The following is an 18,229-nucleotide window of genomic DNA, read 5'->3' on the forward strand; positions in this document are numbered from 1 at the left end:
TGAAACTGCACTTAATCCAACAACAGTACCATAAAATGGATTATTGTTACTCCCCAGGTCTATGTGCCCTGCTCGAACAAGTAAAAAGAAAGAAAGACTTGGATTTATCTAGCACCTTTCATGACCACTGGATGTCTCAATGCGCTTTACAGCCAATTAAGTACTTTTGGAATGCTCTCACTGTTTAATGTGGGAAACGTGGCAGCCAATTTGCACACAGCAAGTTCCCTCAAACAGCAATGTGATAACGACCAGATAATCTGTTTTTTTGATATGTTGATTGAGGGACAAATATTGACCAGGAAACTGGGGATAACGCCCCTTCTCTTCTTCGAAATAGTGCCATGGAATTTTAAGATAATAAGTAAAAAAAACAATTATTAACCCTTTTCTTGCTGAGCTACTCACCTACCACCCAGCTCCGCTGATTCTCGTGAATGTTTTTTTTCATACTTACCTACGGGTCACCGCTGAGCCAGGTATTACACCAGGGTGATCTAAGGGGGTGCACGCTGGCGGTCCGCTCCCCAGCAGTACCTCGAAACCGCCGGCGTAATTCAGCTGGGCAATTTCTCACCGACCCAATTATCGCCCACAATGGCCAATACCACCCAGAAAATGCAATTTCTGGCCCTGAATATTTTCACCTCTGTAACATCACCCACTTGACTCCTACCTCAGCTGATTTGCGACTGAACCCTAATTACTCCAGAACTGATTACTCGAATGCTCTCCTTGGTAGCCTCCCATCTTCAACTCTCCATAAACTAAAAATTATCCTAAGTTCTGCTACTGGTATCCTATTCCATATCAAGTCCTGCATGCCGATCACCTCCTTCCTCACTGACTTGCATTGGCACCTGGTTCCTCAACACCTCAAATTCTTGTTCTCGCCTTTGAACACCTCCATGGCCTCATTTTTCCATATCTCTGTAAGTGGTTTTGCCCTTGGTGGTTTCAAATCACACCCCCCCCTCCCCCATTACAACAGTTCTAGACACCAGAATTATAGTAGTGAACAGAAATACACAATTATAGCCAGATCTTTCGGTCTCAACCATTACTATGCTTTTATTCAAGTTAAAGCACACACCTGCACCCAGTAAAACACACCCTGATGGTGTAAAACAAACAAACACAATAAAACACACAACCCTGGTCTGTCTGAGCAGGCCCCTAACGCAAAGTACCCACGACTAAAACACCCCTGCTTGGTTCGATAGGGCACCACCGAATCTGTCCAACAGAATGTGCGTACGCCTATGATCCTTGCAGAAAACCTCCCCACTAAACCCCTAAGGCTTGGTTGGGACACACGACACACCTTCACACTATGCGGTGGTCTTAAAGATTTGTGGGCTGGGATAAATACTTAGCAATTATTCCTCTGGCTGACTCACTGCTTCTCCCGATGAGCGTATCTTCTGGTTTTGTACCAATCTGTGGTATTCAAGTCCAGTCTCAAGGTCAGCTTCCCAGTCGAAGTAGCAAGGCTCTCGTGGCTCGTAGATGGTGGTTTCTTCTCTTTGTCCCGGACGGAGTGCTCAGTCCTTGTGCGTTGAACGAAGCGAGCAAGCGTAGAAGAGGAGCGAGAAAGCGACGGCAGCCAAAAATTGCCTCTCTTATACCTGCAAAAATACTTCTGAATTCCTCGCACCAAAAATCAGTCCTTCGCCTGTGGCAGTCCAACTAAAGAGCACTGAATCATGTCTTCGGCCTGTTCCTTTGTTACTGGGCTGTTTCCTGGATAAGGCTCCAACAAGTCTGGGTGGTCGAAAACCTTTCTTTGTGTCTTGAGCACCGACCAATCTTCTTGATCTCTCACTGATGGGTTGCCATTACATGACAAAGAGCCCCCCCATCAACCATCTTCCTGCCATTTCAGCCATTGATCCATTCATGCCCACCTGATGTTTGGACCTGTCCCACGTCATGCTGTCTGCCCTTCTGCAGTAACAGCCAAGTTAAAAGCAATGTCCAAAACTTAAAGTCCAAAAGTTTATGCTTTTGCTGTTGATGTTTTCGCCGAATTCTTATATCTCTGTAATCTCCTCCAGCTCTACAATCCACCCCAAGCTTTCCATTCCTCTGCCTCCAGCCTCTTGGGCATCCCTTCTCCCATCATTTGACTATTAGTGTCTGTGACTCCAGCCACGCAGCTCCAACCTTTGGAATTCCCTTTGTCTCTACACCTCCCTCTCCTCCTTTAAGACTCTTTCACCTCTACCACCAAACATTATGCCAGCCCTCCTAACTGCTGCTTCTTCAGTTAAACATCCACTCCCCACACACCTATGGTAAGCACTTTTGGAATGTTTTAATGGTAAAGGCCATAAAGTGCAAGTTTTTGTTTACACCAGAGAGATGACAGCACTTTTAATTTTTAGGAAGTGGGCATTACTGGAAAGGCTGCATTTATTGCACATTCTTAGTTGCCCTGAGAAGGTGGTGGGTCACCTGCTGTCTGTGTGGAGTTCTTTTTAGTAGCAGTTTTGATACAACTGAGTGGTGTACTGGGCCAAATCAGAGTCAAGAGACAACCACATTGGTGGGGGACTGATGTCACATATAGGTTAGATCCAAAGTTTATTACTGACAATCCAACAGTTTTATCATCACTTTTACTGATTCTGGCTGGGTTTTTTTTAATTTCCATGGGCTAGAAATTAGCCAGCCTAATATACGTTTTAACCCGATTTTTTCGCCATTAGAAGAAACCTCGCAAAATTACTCAAAGGTTAAGAATGGCAGTTTTGTAATATCGCCGAAAAGTGGATCGTCAAGGTGCAATACCAAAAAAAAACCACAGCACTTAAATTTGGCCATTCGGCGAACCCATACTTGGGTGAAAAAACAACGCACGCGAAAAGCAGGCATTGCAACCTCAGAAACATCAGTAAGTAGAAAGACCTACAAAAAAGGTAAGAAAGTTTTTATTTTGAACATTTTTTTCAACAATTCATTACTTAAGTGTATTGTGAATATTTTTTTTTTTGCAATTTTTTTTTTGGTGTTTTCTCCCCTCCCAGGACCTGTATTTTTGGCGTTGGTAGGCCTCGGATTAAAGTTGCCGAGATAGCGGTTTCCACCGTGAATCCTCGTACAACACTGAATTTTATCGATCGGCGTATTTTTGTGCCAATTTTACCCCCTTAAAAATTGGCAACATTTTATTCTTATTTTTTTCTCAAAAATGGCGTTAAAAACCAAATAACGATAGAAACTGAATTTCTAGCCCCATATTTTTAAAACAAAATTCAAATCTCAAACTGCCATGGTGAGATTTGAACTGAAATTCTTTGGATTATTAGTCCAGTAATGTAACCACTTCACTACCATATCCTTGCAGTTGTCACAGGTAAAGTAACTCCCAATGTCCTGCTGTATTGACAATTCTCATTTTAGTTTAAAAAAATATCTTTTTTAGGTTCAGCTTTAGTATGGGTACTCATTTCTGAGGAGCAGTACTGTTCGAGAACATTGATTGAAATATATCTTCTCTATGGCATGTTGCTATTGTCAAGTAGCCACATCGGATATGACACCACAATGGTGGCATTTCCTGTTTGTGGGGCCACTGTCACTTCATAATTATAAATATTTTACCAGTAATACTGAATCCTGAAAGAGTGAATGAGCCAGATTTGCACACGAGGAAAAATAATACTGGGAAACGTCTGTGATGGAAATATCTTTCTTTTATTCAGTGATTATGACATGAATCTGTAAGTAAATTCTATGGCCTTGATGTTTACGGAGCTGGTGGGAACATTGTGTGTGAGCCCAATAGAGGGCGCTGCACCAGGAGAATCCGTGGAAGCCCGGATTTTAACGGCCTGGCCTCATTTACATAAACGTTCCCAAAGCCCCGGTCAACACCTGGCCAAGATCCACTACCTGGCCAGCTGGCTGGAGTGGGAATTTGGCACCGAGGCTGCAGTGTCAGGGAATCATGGGAACAGTCCCCAGCAGTCAGTGTGGGGAGAGGTTCAAGGGCAATCACGCATCAGTGATCACCAGGGAAGATGAGGCTTCCATCATGATCGCGGATGGTGCAGGATTCGCAAGCGATGGAGGGAGGCCGGGGCTGGCGAGGCTCAAGCAATCGGAGGGAGAGGCTGAGGCTGGGGAGGCCCAAAGACTCCTTGGGGGCTCAGGGGGAAGTACTCCTGCTGGCCCACACAGAGTTGAAAGAGAAGGTCGTTTTTAAAACTTACTTTGGTCTCTTCTGGCCAGTCGGCTCTTCCCGTCATGGTTGTGCTGCTGGGCTGTAGACAGTCCAGGACCCCACTGGCTTGACATTAATATTATAGTGTGGTAGCAATGATGTCATCGCCGCCACAACTTTTGCATCTTAAGTAGCTCCCGCCTGCTTTTTGTGAGCGGCTTGTTGAGGGTCTGAATCGCCGCCATTAACATTATGGAGGCCAGGAACGCAGCACGTTGGAGACAGGATTCTGATTTTCAAGATTCTACCCCTCCATGGAATCATAGAACGGTTACAGCACGGAAGAAGGCCTTCTGGCCCGTCGAGCCCGTGCCAACTCTGAGCTCGTCCCATTCCCCCGCCCTTTCCCTGTAGCCTTTTTCCTTTTTTTTTCCTTTTTCCTCTTTTTTCCTTTTTCCTTTTTTTTTTCCTTTTTCCCTCATTCGACCCTTTCCTACCCTTTGAGAATGGGAGGGAGGTTGAAGCCGAGTCCGACAATAACACAATACTGCAGGCCACTGAGAGTAACTTTACACGTGAATCATCAGTTTTGATTTGCTCATATATGACATATCCTGGACGTACAAGCCATCCCCAAAGATAAATTGATCAATTCCAATTCAGTGTCTCAATATGATAGTCAAAATAATAAGCCAAATACTGAAGAAAAATAAGCTCTCTATTAAACTTAATGCTTAATTATTTCCAACATTATTCACAAAAAGGTCTGTCAGAAGTAGTCACCACTTTTTACTTATGACCAGTTTTTTGCAAAAATTAGCAAAGATAACAATTTTAGCCGAACATTCCCAGACAAAAATACAATACAAAATATCTGCATTCAATGAAAAGCTCAGCAAAGAGTTTTCTTACACATAATACCCAGAACATTCTTTCCTGCACTTTTCTAATCTTGAATAATGTTCCAAAGAATATTTTTTAATGGGGTAATACTACTTCTTACATGTTGTTCGAGTTTGTTTTTAGGTTGGAAATGTTACTGCCGTCCTCGGTAGTTTTAAGTGTTACACAGCCTGCTAAATATGCAGCTATAAACTTTTCTAAGTGAGCATTTTAAAAAATGAAAAAAAGAACTTTACCATCTTCCTCAGAGTATAGCCGACATCCCATTAAACAACTGCATCGCTTCAGATTGTATGATCCGCCTACACAGTCTGCATTTCAGTAGAACAAGCCTGTGCTAAGGGTCAGCACTCCCCACTCATGACGATCAAAGTTCTGCATTCAACTGCACATACTGCAAGGTCTCCCCAGAGCAGCAAGCTCGGAGAATGCAGCTTGACCCGATGAATTCAGAGCTCTGTTGACCTCAGAAAAGTGATTAGCAGTGGGAGAAGTAATGCATGAATGTGACTCCTTCAGTGGACAAGTAGGCTGATAAAAAGGGGAGGGAGTGGAGGAGGTCTGGGAAAATAAATCCTGTCTTCAGAAATTCCCAAAGCTTGAAGCCTCTGAACCGGTTCAAAAAATAAATACTTCAGTTGAACATTTCAGCGAGATTTGAAGTACCAGTTATGGGTTGAGAATTCCTAATTCTTTAAAGGTTTCAAAATGCCAAGGGTTCCATGAAGGTTCTTCCGCTCAAGTAAATTAACGTTACCTCACTCTCTATTATGCACAAGTCCATTTTTGCCACTACATTCACAGGATATATCAATCTTGCAGCAAATATTTGCACTTGTCATCGAAAACCCGTGCTTCTCTCAGACAGCTTTATAGTGCACACAGAGCCAGAGAAATGTGTTAAATTCTCTCTTCCACACATTGTAAATAGGTTTACAGCTTGTCCAAATACAAAGCCCCTTTCATATAACACGGCTGGCTTTTATTTTGTGCCCCACAGCTGTATAAAGCCCAAGTTAATTCTGGTATACCCAGCACTAAGTTTAGCACTTGCTGAACCTCCAGCTCTGGCTGAGTTGCTGTGGCTCACTGTGCCACTGTGCAGTCCAGCACTTCTCTTTCCACTCACTCACCAAGTAACCCCGCCCCCTGCCCTCCGTGCCAGGATTTCCTGACAAGAGAACGGCCTCCCGCTTCTGTGATACATTATGAAACTGTTAAGCGCACCCTCAAAAGAATTTGTTCTCAAGGGTTTTTATTGGCCACTTGCCATCTTCCTGGCTCTTTGTGGCATCTGTGTGAGGTATGGAAGAACTTTGTACTGCATGGGATGTTTACATCGTGACAACTCCTCTGTGCTATCCCCAGCAGCCCCGGAATCAATGAGCAGGCAGCTTAGCAACATGATCTGGGCACGTTTTACATGTCCTGAAGATGAGTGTGATGCAGACACTCAGCAGTGCTTGGTAATGGTGTTATCAAGTTGTGTTCTACCTGAACCTGGTTTCTTTGCTCGCAATTCAGAAAATCAGCATTTAAAATATTTATAGGCTCTTTGTCACCATGAATTTTTGGCTTGCAAGTCACACTATTTAGATGCACCGAGATGCTTACAATATTTAACGGTTTCAAATGTTAAATATCTTTTGAACATGTTGACTGGTCCTCTTTTTTAATCTTGCCATTTTTCCAATGTTCTCCCCTCCTCACCTGACATTCGCTAGAGGATAGTTCAATGGGCTCCAGCAGCCATCTGGTATCTCACCCAAGGCTATCATTCTTTATATGTGACTCTGAAATTACTAAGCTAAGACGTCTCTTCATCACCGAACTTTCAACAACACTGGGGTGGACAGCGGAAACACACTCCACCACATCCCACCATATTTTCCTGGTTTGGATTTTATGCCAGGTTTTGACGACTGATGTATAAAAATACCTATCCATATGTAGATGGACATACTACAATCATATTCAAATGACAGGAGGGCGGTAACCAGAGGACACAGATGTAAAAATAATTGGTAAAAAAGCCAGAGGAGCGATAAGAAGACTTTTTTTTAAATCAGTGAGTTGTTATGATCTGGAATGCACTGCCTGAAAGGGTGGTGGAAGCAGATTCAATAATAACTTTCAAATACTTAAAAAGGCAAACTTTTCAGGGCTATGGGAAAAACACAGGGGAGTAGGACTAATGGATAGCTCTTTCAGAGAGCCGGCACAGGCACGATGGGCAGAATGGCCTCCTTCTGTGCTGTATGATTTTATGTTCTCAACTAACTTGTAAAACTGAACTTTCCAACCACAACTAATGGACTATAGTTGGAGGGTTCTTCGGGCACAGTGTAGAGGAAAATTTATCCTTAAATGTTTCAACTTTGGGATGTGATAGCACAGGGCCAGTTAATTCCACAAATGGTCTTTAAAATGGCAGAACTAGTTAATGGCTTATAAAAGATGTGTCAAATGCAGAATATTGAATTTCTGTATTCATGATAACGAACAGCAGCAGACACTTACCACGTTAATTCTTTTTCCCAGAAAATTTCTCAATAAGACCTCACTAAGCAGTTAACATGACAAATTTATTAGCTCTTGAATATTGTATAAACTAGCTGGCACATGTGAACAGTAGAGACAAATACAAATTCCACTTGCATCCATTCAATTACTCAGCCAACAAAAAGGCATCTTGAAAATCTCCGTGCTAGTTTGAGTGGTTTGTGTTTAATTTGTTAATTGCCTTCAGTGTTTGCATGTGGATATAGAATGTGGTGATTTATTTTCCATAAATTCTTAGCCCAATGTCTGTCTTTAATTGGCAAGCTTTGTCGTTATTTTAACTCTGAATATAATCTACCCTCTCCTGTCAGATGCAGACATTTCTGTACCCTTGGTCAAGCAATATGGGTTGTCATGTTGGCCTAAAAAATGCCAATTTCCAAGAACTTCCATAAATTGTTGATATCGATGACCTCATCAACTTTGCTCACAGCACCTACATCTTACATTTTGCAACTTAGCTCTCCCGGCACAGAACTGCATGTGATGCATGCACATATTGGGAATTTGGGCATGGCAATCAGTGTGCCCAATTAGTGCCTGTATGCCTGGACATGTACTACTCTCAGGTGAGTAACTTTGCCTGGACTGCTAAATCATCAAATTTATTGCACAGGCACCAGAGTCTTGGAAAAACTAACCAGGGTAGTTTTTTTTTAAAATTAATTTATTTGGTATGGAACTTCATGTGTGGGAATGTACTGCGGTTCATCTGTGAGAATGTATATTGGGGTCTTTCCAATATTTCATTGGAGGAAATTTCTGCTCATCCAGTACTAGATATCGGACAAGCAATCTGACAATTTAGAGACAGTGGAGGGGGTCGGAAGAGGTGGTGGTGAGGTAGAGCTGGGTGTCATCAGCATGCATGTGGAACCTGACATTGTGTTTTCGCATGATATCGCTGAGGGATAGCAGATAGATGAGAAATAGGAGGGGTCAAGGATAGGCCCTTGGGGGACTCGAGTGGTAATGATGCGGGAGCACGAAGAGAAGGCATTGTAGGTAAACTAGGCAAGGGCAGTCCCACCCAGCTGGATGACTGAGGAGTGGCATTGGAGGAGGATGGTATGGTCAACACTGTCAAAGGCCGCAGACAGGTCGAGAAGGATGAGGAGGAATAATTTACCATGGCCACAGTCACATAGGATTTCGTTTGTGACTTATAAAGGCTGTTTCAGTACTGTGGCAGGGGCAGAAACCTGATTGGTCAAATATGGAGTTGCGGGAAAGATGGGCAGGGATTTGGGAGTCGACAACATGTTCAAGGAATTTAGGGATGAAAGGAAAGTTACAGATTTGGGCGGTAGTTTTGAAAAGTATTTTTGTTCCCCAAGTTTCCACTCAAACTCATTTGCATATCGCCGAACGCAAAATCTTCATTGAACCCTCACAATTGGGCAGCTTCTTATGAATTTTTTTTAATGTTCCAGCTTAATTTTTGGAACCTCCTCAAAGGCCTGCAAACTAGTACAATGAGCAGAAGCTCCCAATAGAAAATAGGTGCAGGAGTAGGCCATTCGGCCCTTCTAGCCTGCACCGCCATTCAATGAGTTCATGGATGAACATGCAACTTCAGTACCCCATTCCTGCTATAGAAACATAGAAAATAGATGCAGGAGTAATTAATTGAACCTAGAGGAGTGATCAGCTTTGTGGGAGGGGCCTCCTTCTAGCGTGATGCTCTTAAAATTAGCACAAAAGATCATGGAAACAAGTTGGTCTGAATGCAGTTTGCACTTAAAATTCTACAATCTTGTACGCCAGTTACGCTGATATCATAGAAATTTACAGCATGGAAGGAGGCCATTTGACCCATCACGTCTGTGCCAGCTGAAAAACAGCTATCCAGCCTAATCCCACTTTCCAGCTCTTGGTCCGTAGCCCTGTAGGTTACAGCACTTCAAGTGCATATCCAAGTACTTTTAAAAATGTGATGAGCTTTTCTGCCTCTACCACCCTTTCAGGCAGGGAGTTCCAGACCCCCACCACCCTTTGTGTGAAAAAAGTTCTCCTCATCTCCCCTCTAATCCTTCTACCAATTACTTTAAATCTATGCAACTGGTTTTTGATCCCTCTGCTACGGGAAATAGCTCCTTCCTATCCACTCTGTCTAGGCCCCTCATAATTTTGTACACCTCAATTAAATCTCCCCTCAGCCTCCTCTATTCCAAACAAAGCAACACAGTCTATACACTCTTTCCTCATAGCCAACATTCTCCAGTCCAGGCAACATCCTTGTAAATCTACTCTACACCCTCTCACATCTTTCCTGTAATGTTGTGACCAGAACTGAATGCGATACTCTAGCTGTGGCCTAACTAGTTTTATACAGTTCAAGCATAACCTCCCTGCTCTTATATTCTATGGCTCGGCTAATAAAGGCAAGTATCCCGTATGCTTTCTAACCAACTTATCTACTGCTCCTGCTACTTTCAGGGACCTGTAGCCATGCACTCAATGTTCCTCTGTTCTTCTACATTTCTCAATATCCTATCTGGTATATATGTGGACTTGTATTTACTCTGTACAGCCACCAGAGGGCTCATTCCCCGGAGTCCCAAGGGATCCCATAATCCCTTGGGAGCACAGGTATTTAAGAAGGCTTCACAGGTTGGAGAGGCACTCTGGAGACCTGCAATAAAAGACTACGGTCACACTTTACTTTGAGCTCACAGTGTTCAGTCTGACTCTTTCTCCATATACAATAACTGGCGACGAGGATGGGATACAGATAGCGAACCCAAAGATGCAGAGAACAGTGGGCATCCTGGAGAAATTTTTGGAGGGAGATGATTGGGAAACTTTTATGCAGTGACTCGGCCAATATTTTGTGGCCAATGAGCTAGATGGAGAAGAGAGCGCTGACAAATGTAGAGCGATCCTCCTCACCGTCTGTGGGGCACCAACGTATGGCCTCATGAAGAATCTGCTCACTCCAGCGAAACCCATGGAGAAATCGTACGATGATTTGTGCACACTGGTCCGAGAGCATTTGAACCCGAAGGAAAGCGTTCTGATGTCGAGGTGCCAGTTCTACACCTACAAACGGTCTGAAGGCCAGGAAGTGGCAAGTTATGTCGCCGAGCTGAGAAGCCTTGCAGGACATTGCGAATTTGAAGGACATTTGGAGCACATGCTCAGAGACTTTTTCATACTTGGCATTGGCCACAAAACCATATTTCGCAAACTTTTGACTGTAGAGACCCCAACCTTGAGTAAGGCCATAGCGATAGACCAGGTGTTCATTGCCACCAGTGACAATACTAAGCAAATCTCTCAGCACACAAGTGCTATACAAGTAATGTGAACAAAGTGATGTTGTTTTCGAGTCATAACATACAGGACAGGTCATACATACCTGCAGAGTCCACCATCAAGGGTGATGAATGCAAGGCCATTAACACCTTGTTGGCGCTGCGGGGGTGATCATCGTTTCCATTCATGCCGATTCAAAGGATATGTTTGCAAGGGCTGTGGAACAATGGGACACCCTCAGCGAGTGTGCAGGCGAGCTGCTAAGCCTGTTAAACCTGCAAACCACCAGGTTGCAGAGGAGGATTACGACGAAACACAGCCTCAGATAGAGGAGGCAGAGGTACATGGGGTACACACATTCACCATGAATTGTCCCCCGATAATGCTGAATGTTGAACTAAATGGACTCCTGGTGTCAATGGAGCTGGACACGGGCGCAAGCCAGTCCACCATGAGCAAAAAGACTTTCGAAAGGTTGTGGTGCAACAAGGATTCAAGGCCAATCTTAACTCCAATTCGCACAAAACTAAGAACTTACACAAAAGAACTGGTTCCTGTAATCGGCAATGCTACCATAAAGGTCTCCTACGATGGAGCGGTGCACAAGCTATCACTCTGGGTGGCACCAGGCGATGGTCCCACGCTGCTCGGCAGGAGCAGGCTGGGAAATATACGCTGGAACTGGGACGACATCCGAGTGCTATCGCCTGCTGACGACACTTCGTGTGCCCAGGTCTTAAACAAATTTCCTTCGCTGTTCGAACCAGGCATTGGGAAATTCCAAGGAGCAAAATTGCAGATCCACCTAATTCTGGGGACGTGACCCATCCATCACAAGGCGAGAGCAGTACCGTACATGATGAGAGAAAGGGTAGAGATCGAGCTAGACCGGCTACAAAGAGAAGGTATCATCTCACCGATGGAGTTCAGCGAGTGGGTCAGTTCTATTGTCCCAGTCCTCAAGGGAGACGGCACTGTCAGAATCTGTGGAGATTACAAAGTAACTATCAATCGTTTCTCCCTGCAGGACCAATACCCACTATCAAAAGCCGACGACCTCTCTGCAACACAGGCGGGAGGAAAGACGTTCACGAAGCTGGATCTGACTTCAGCCAACATGACGCAGGAACTGGAAGAATCATCAAAGGCCCTCACATGCATCAACATGCACAAAGGTCTTTTTGTTTATAACAGATGTTCGTTTGGAATCCGATCAGCGGCGGTGATATTCCAGAGAAACATAGAAAGTTTACTGAAGTCGGTCCCGCACACCATGGTCTTCCAGGACGACATCTTGATCATAGGTCGGAACACAGTCGAGTACCTGCAGAACCTGGAGGAGGTTCTTAGTCGACTCAACTGCGTGGGGCTCAGGTTAAAACGCTTGAAGTGCGTTTTCCTGGCGCCTGAAGTGGAGTTCTTGGGAAGGAGGATTGCAGCAGACGGCATCAGGCCCACCAACGCGAAGACGGAGGCAATCGAGAACACACCGAGGCCTTAGAACGTGACGGAGCTGCAGTCGTTTCTGGGACTCTTGAAGTACTTTGGTAACTTCTTACTGGGTCTCAGCACCCTGCTAGAACCACTACATGTCTTACTACGAAAAGGGGTGAATGGGTTTGGGGCAAAAGCCAAGAAAATGCCTTTGTAAAAGCGAGAAAATTGTTACGCTCAAACAAATTGCTTGTGTTGTATGATCTATGTAAGCATTTGGTACTAGCATGTGATGCGTCGTCATATGGCGTCGGGTGTGTATTGCAACAAGCTAATGATTTTGGGAAACTACAACTAGTTGCTTATGCATCCAGGAGTCTGTCTAAGGCCGAGAGAGCCTACAGCATGATTGAAAAAGAAGTGTTAGCGTGTGCCTATGGGGTAAAGAAAATGCATCAATATCTGTTTGGGCTAAAATTCGAATTGAAAACTGACCATAAGCCACTTATATCCCTGTTTTCCGAGAGTAAAGGGATAAATACCATCGCATCGGCCCGGATCCAGAAATGGGAGCTCACATTGTCCACATACAACTATGCCATCTGCCACAGGCCAGGCACAGAAAACTGCACCGATGCTCTCAGTAGGCTGCCACTGCCCACCACAGGGGTGGAAATGCCACAGCCCGCAGATCTAACCATGGTTATGGAAGCATTTGAGAGTGAGCAATCACCCGTCACTGCCCGGCGGATCAAAACCTGGACAAGCCAGGACCCCTTATTATCTCAAGTCAAAAGTTGTGTGCTTCACGGGAGCTGGTCCAGTGTCCCAGTGGAAATGCAGGAAGAGATAAAGCCATTCCAGCAGCGCAAAGATGAAATGTCTATTCAGGCAGACTGACTTCTGTGGAACAGTCGAGTATTGGTCCCAAAGAAGGGCAGAGACACCTTCATCAATGACCTCCACAGTATCCACCCAGGCATCATAATGATGAAAGTGATAGCCAGATCCCACGTGTGGTGGCCCCGTTTCGATGCAGACTTAGAGTCCTGCGTTCACAGATGTAATACATGCTCGCAGTTAAGCAATGTACCCAGCGAGGCGCCGCTAAGTTTATGGTCTTGGCCCTCCAAACCGTGGTCTAGGGTACACGTCGACTATGAAGGCCCGTTCTTGGGTAAAATGTTCCTTGTGATTGTAGCCGCTTACTCCAAGTGGATTGAATGTGAGATAATGTCGGCTAGCACGTCCGCTGAAACTACTGAAAGCCTGCGGGCCATGTTTGCCACACACGGCTTACCCGATGTCATGGTGAGCGACAACGGGCCATGTTTTACCAGTGCTGAGTTCAAAGAATTCATGACCCATAACGGGATCAAACATGTCACATCTGCCCCGTTTAAACCAGCGTCCAATGGTCAGGCAGAAAGAGCAGTGCAAACCATCAAGCAAGGCTTGAAGAGGGTAACTGAAGGCTCACTGCAGACTCGCCTATCCTGAGTCCAGCTTAGCTACCGCATGAGACCCCACTCACTCAATTGGATCCCACCTGCTGAACTACTCATGAAAAGAGCACTTAAGACGAAGCTCTCGTTAAGTTCACCCTGATCTACATGAACAGGTAGAGAGCAGGCGGCTTCAACAAAGTGCATACCATGATAGCGCAAATGTGTCATGTGAGATTGAAGTCAATGAGCCTGTATTTGTATTAAATTATGGACAAGGTCCCAAGTGGCTTCCCGGCACTGTCGTGGCCAAAGAGGGGAGCAGGGTGTTTCGGGTCAAACTTTCAAATGGACTCATTCACCGGAAACACTTGGACCAAATCAAACTCAGGTTCACGGACTACCCTGAGCAACCCACCTTGGACCCTACCTTTTTTGATCCCCCAACACACACCAGTGGCAACCGACACCACGGTTGACCACGAAGCAGAACCCATCATCCACAGCAGCCCTGCAGGATCCAACACACCAGTCAGCCCAGCAAGGCCAGCTGCACAGCAGCCCAACGAGGGCCCAATAAATGATTCAACAACACTAGCTTTCACACCGAGACGCTCAACCAGGGCAAGCAGGGCCCCAGTTCGACTCACATTGTAAATAGTTACCCTACTGACTTTGGGGGGGAATGTTGTTATATATGTGGACTTGTATTTACTCTATACAGCCACCAGAGGGCTCATTCCCCGGAGTCCCAAGTGATCCCATCCCTTGGGAGCACAGGTATTTAAGAAGGCTTCACAGGTTGGAGAGGCATTCTGGAGACCTGTAATAAAAGACTACGGTCACACTTTACTTTGAGCTCACAGTGTTCAGTCTGACTCTTTCTCCATACACAACACTATCATTTATTGTGATGTGCCTTGCCTTGTTAGCCCTCCCTAAATGCATTACCTTACACTTCTCGGGATTGAATTCCAGTTGTCCACCTGACCAGTCCATTGATATCTTCCTGCAGTCTGTAGCTTTCTTCCTCACTATCAACCACACAGCCAATTTTTGTACCATCTGTAAATTCCTTAATCATGCCCCCTATATTGAAGTCTAAATCATTGATGTTAAGCACAAAAAGCAAGGGACCTAGTATGAGTCCTGCAGAATCCATTGGAAACAGCTTTCGAGTCACAAAAAGCTCCATTGACCATTATCCTTTGCCTTCTGCCACTGAGCCAATTTGGATCCAACTCGCCACTTTCCCTTGGATCCCATGAGCTTTTGCTTTTCTGACCAGTCTGGAACCTTGTGTGGGACCTTATCAAAAGCCTTGCTAAAATTCATGTAGACTACATCAAATGCACTACCCTCATCAACCCTCATTGTTACCTCCTTAAAAAATGCAATCAAATTACTCAGTCCCTTAACAAATCCATGCTGACTGTCCTTGTAACTTTCTAAATGACAATTAATACTGTCCCTCAGAGGTTAGGCTGACTGGCCTGTAATTACTCAGTGTATCCCCGTCTCTCTTTTTAAACAAAGGTACAACAGTAGCAGTCCTCCAGTCGTCTGGCACTACATCTGTAGCCAGAGAGCACTGAAAAATGATGGTCAGAGCCTCTGTTATTTCCTGCCTTGCTTCTCTTAACAGCCTGGGATACAGTTCATCCAGACCTGGCTATTTATCTACTTTCAAAGATGCTAAACCCCTTATTACGTTCTCTCTCACAATGTTTATCTCATCTAATAATTCCCACTCCTCTTTAACTACAATGGCTGAATCGTCCCTCTCTTTTGTGAAGACAGGTGCACAATATGCATTAAGAACCATACCCACATCTTCTGAGGGAATTGCTTGGAAAATTAACAGCACAATCAAACTGAAACTCCTGGCTTCCTGCGAGTCCAAAACTAGGGGCCATAAATATAAGATGGTCACAAATAAATCCAATAAGGCATTCAAGAGAAACTTCTTTCCCCAGAGAGTGGTTAAAATGTGGAACTCGCTACCACATGGAGTAGTTGAGGCGAATAGCATAGATGCATTTAAAGGGAAGCTAGATAAGTACATGAGGGAGAAAGGAATAGAAGGATATGCTGATAGGGTTAGACGAAGTAGGGTGGGAGAAGGCTCGTGTGGAGCATAAACACCAACACAGACCAGTTGGGCCGAATGGCCTGTTTCTGTGTTGTAAATTCTACAGCCGTGCATAGGCACCTATTTGGGGTTTGCGACAATTTTCCACCGAAGTTATGGCGGATGTTCGAGAGAATCCTCGCAGAAATTACTGACGTTTGGCCTCCACTTGCTGGCTCCTCACAGCCATATAGGAACTAACCAATAGCAAATTGTATTTACATAGGGGGTGAAATTATTCTTCGGTGAAATGGCAAAATGTGCAATTGCGATTCGGCAGCATTTCTTTTCTTGCCTCATGTTGGGGTATTGGATCCATGGGCCCAAGACAACTTCAAAATAAGAACATAAAAAATAGGAGCAGGATTAGGCCATTTGGCCCCTCCGCCATTCAATAAGAACATAGCTGATCTGATCACAACTCCACTTCCCCGCCCATTCCCCATAACCCTTGACTCTCTTAGCATTCAAGAATCTGTCTATCTCCACCTTAAATATATTCAATGACCCGGCCTCCAATGCTCTCTGGGGTAGTGAATTCAAAAGATTCACGACCCTCTGAGAGAAGAAATTCCTGCTCATTTCCGTTTTTAAATGGCGACCCCTTATTCTGAAAATCCTACCTTCCTACATAATGATCCACAACAGGAACCGTGGGTGAATTTCCCTCACTCCCCTGATGATGCTTAGGCTAATTGTTGCCACAACTAGCTCAGTACCAACTAGGGTTCAAACGTTGGGTGTTCTAGGATTGTCTGGTTCAGTACCATTGCTCCAGTGAGGCAGCAACTTACATTTCAGTTTCTTTACAGTAGAAAGTTACTTTTTTGTTCAATTTCCCTTATTCCACTTCCATTTTCTCTTTTATTGTCTCATTTTCTAATTCAATTTTTATTCAGGATCTTTTTGCTTGTTTTTCTTTCTTTCGATCTCATTTCCTCATTTGCCATTCGCAATTCCCTTTATTAATTTTGGAAAATTATATCACATTTCACCTTGTTCTTTCTGTTAACCTTCAACTTCCTTTCTTGTGCCCTTTTTTCATCTTTTTAGTTCGCTTGTTTAATCTTATCGTTTGATTCTGCAGTTTTCAGAACTCTTCTCCCCATACTAAGATTTTACATAGCTTTTCCTCTTTTGTTTCACTTTCCTCATTAGTCCACTGAGGATGTGCAAATCCAGCTGAAAAACACTTTAACCAGGAAAAAACAGTAGTGTGGGGGAAAGAAAGCAAAAGATAGCGGTAAGTGGGGAGCCAATCAAGTTCCGAGAAGCACTGTGCGGAGGCAGCAAAGGGTTTGAACTATATGCAGAGACAAATGGAACCAATTATGCAGAGGCAAGAGCAGGGAGATTTACTGCATAGCTGGCTCAGACAATATCAATGTGTTGTAACAGTTTAAACTTTAACATTTGTATATATTTAAGAGAGTATTGTGCAAGAAACCGCCTTAATCTTTCATTCACGTAGTAAAGTGATATTTATGGAAATTTGATCGCGAAAGGATTTTGAATTTTATTCAGTGATTTGTGCTCAATGTTTGTCCAGGAGCTCAAGCATTTTGAATACATTTCTTCTCTCCCATCTTCCCCTACTCCTACCCCTCACTGTCCTTGATATGTCAGTGGTGCTGCCAACTCACTGTCCCTTGAGGTACATTTGTGATGATTCAGTTCAGTGCCACATCAAGCAACTGAACAAATAGTGATTAGTTTATTATCATGTTTCCAGAATATCACTATATCACAATGGCAGAATTAGACCTACCATGATAATAAGGGTCAAAGTTTCAAACAATTGGAGTCAATTGAGTGGCATTTATGTGAATGTGCAAAACATTCAAAACAGAATCAGAGAATTAGAAGCTGTAATAACAATGTGACTTAGGTTTGCATGGGACGGAATTTAATGTTCTGAGTTGCAACATTTTCAGAAGAGATAGGGAGAGAAAGAAGGGGTTGGGGTGACAGTTAAGGATTGTATCACAGCACTAGAATTTACGGGTTGTGCTAAGACAGAATCCATATGGATAGAATTAAGGAATAGGAAGGGAAATAGTTCAATTCTCGTGTGCATTACAGACCACCAAACACGTGGAGATGAGCTAGAGGGAGAGATCTGCAGACAGTGCAGAGATATGCAAGAACAACAAGACAATAATATTGGGTGATTTTAACTATCCCAAGATAAACTGGAATAAAGGAAATGCCTGCAGTCAAAGAGGGAATTGCTTTTTAGAATGTATCCAAGACTGCTCCTTGATTAGATTGGGCAGAAACATTCAACTGCTGACTGCTTATTTCTCATCTAAAAAACAGGAGACTGGC

The 18,229-nt window shown here is 44.1% G+C and overlaps 1 protein-coding gene across 1 annotated transcript in view; it reads right to left on the minus strand.

The window, feature by feature from the left end:
• The window catches only part of LOC139277517 (pleckstrin homology domain-containing family G member 4B), a 176,355-nt gene extending 170,929 nt beyond the window's left edge, over positions 1-5,426 (minus strand). The window contains exon 1 of the mRNA XM_070896064.1: positions 5,308-5,426. Within this exon, the coding sequence (XP_070752165.1) occupies positions 5,308-5,310 (3 nt within the window). The 5' untranslated portion in view covers positions 5,311-5,426. The remainder of the gene's footprint in view (positions 1-5,307) is intronic.
• Between the last annotated feature and the right edge of the window lie 12,803 nt (positions 5,427-18,229).

This window comes from Pristiophorus japonicus, chromosome 12, assembly GCF_044704955.1.
Source record: "Pristiophorus japonicus isolate sPriJap1 chromosome 12, sPriJap1.hap1, whole genome shotgun sequence".
NCBI lineage: Eukaryota > Metazoa > Chordata > Chondrichthyes > Pristiophoridae > Pristiophorus > Pristiophorus japonicus.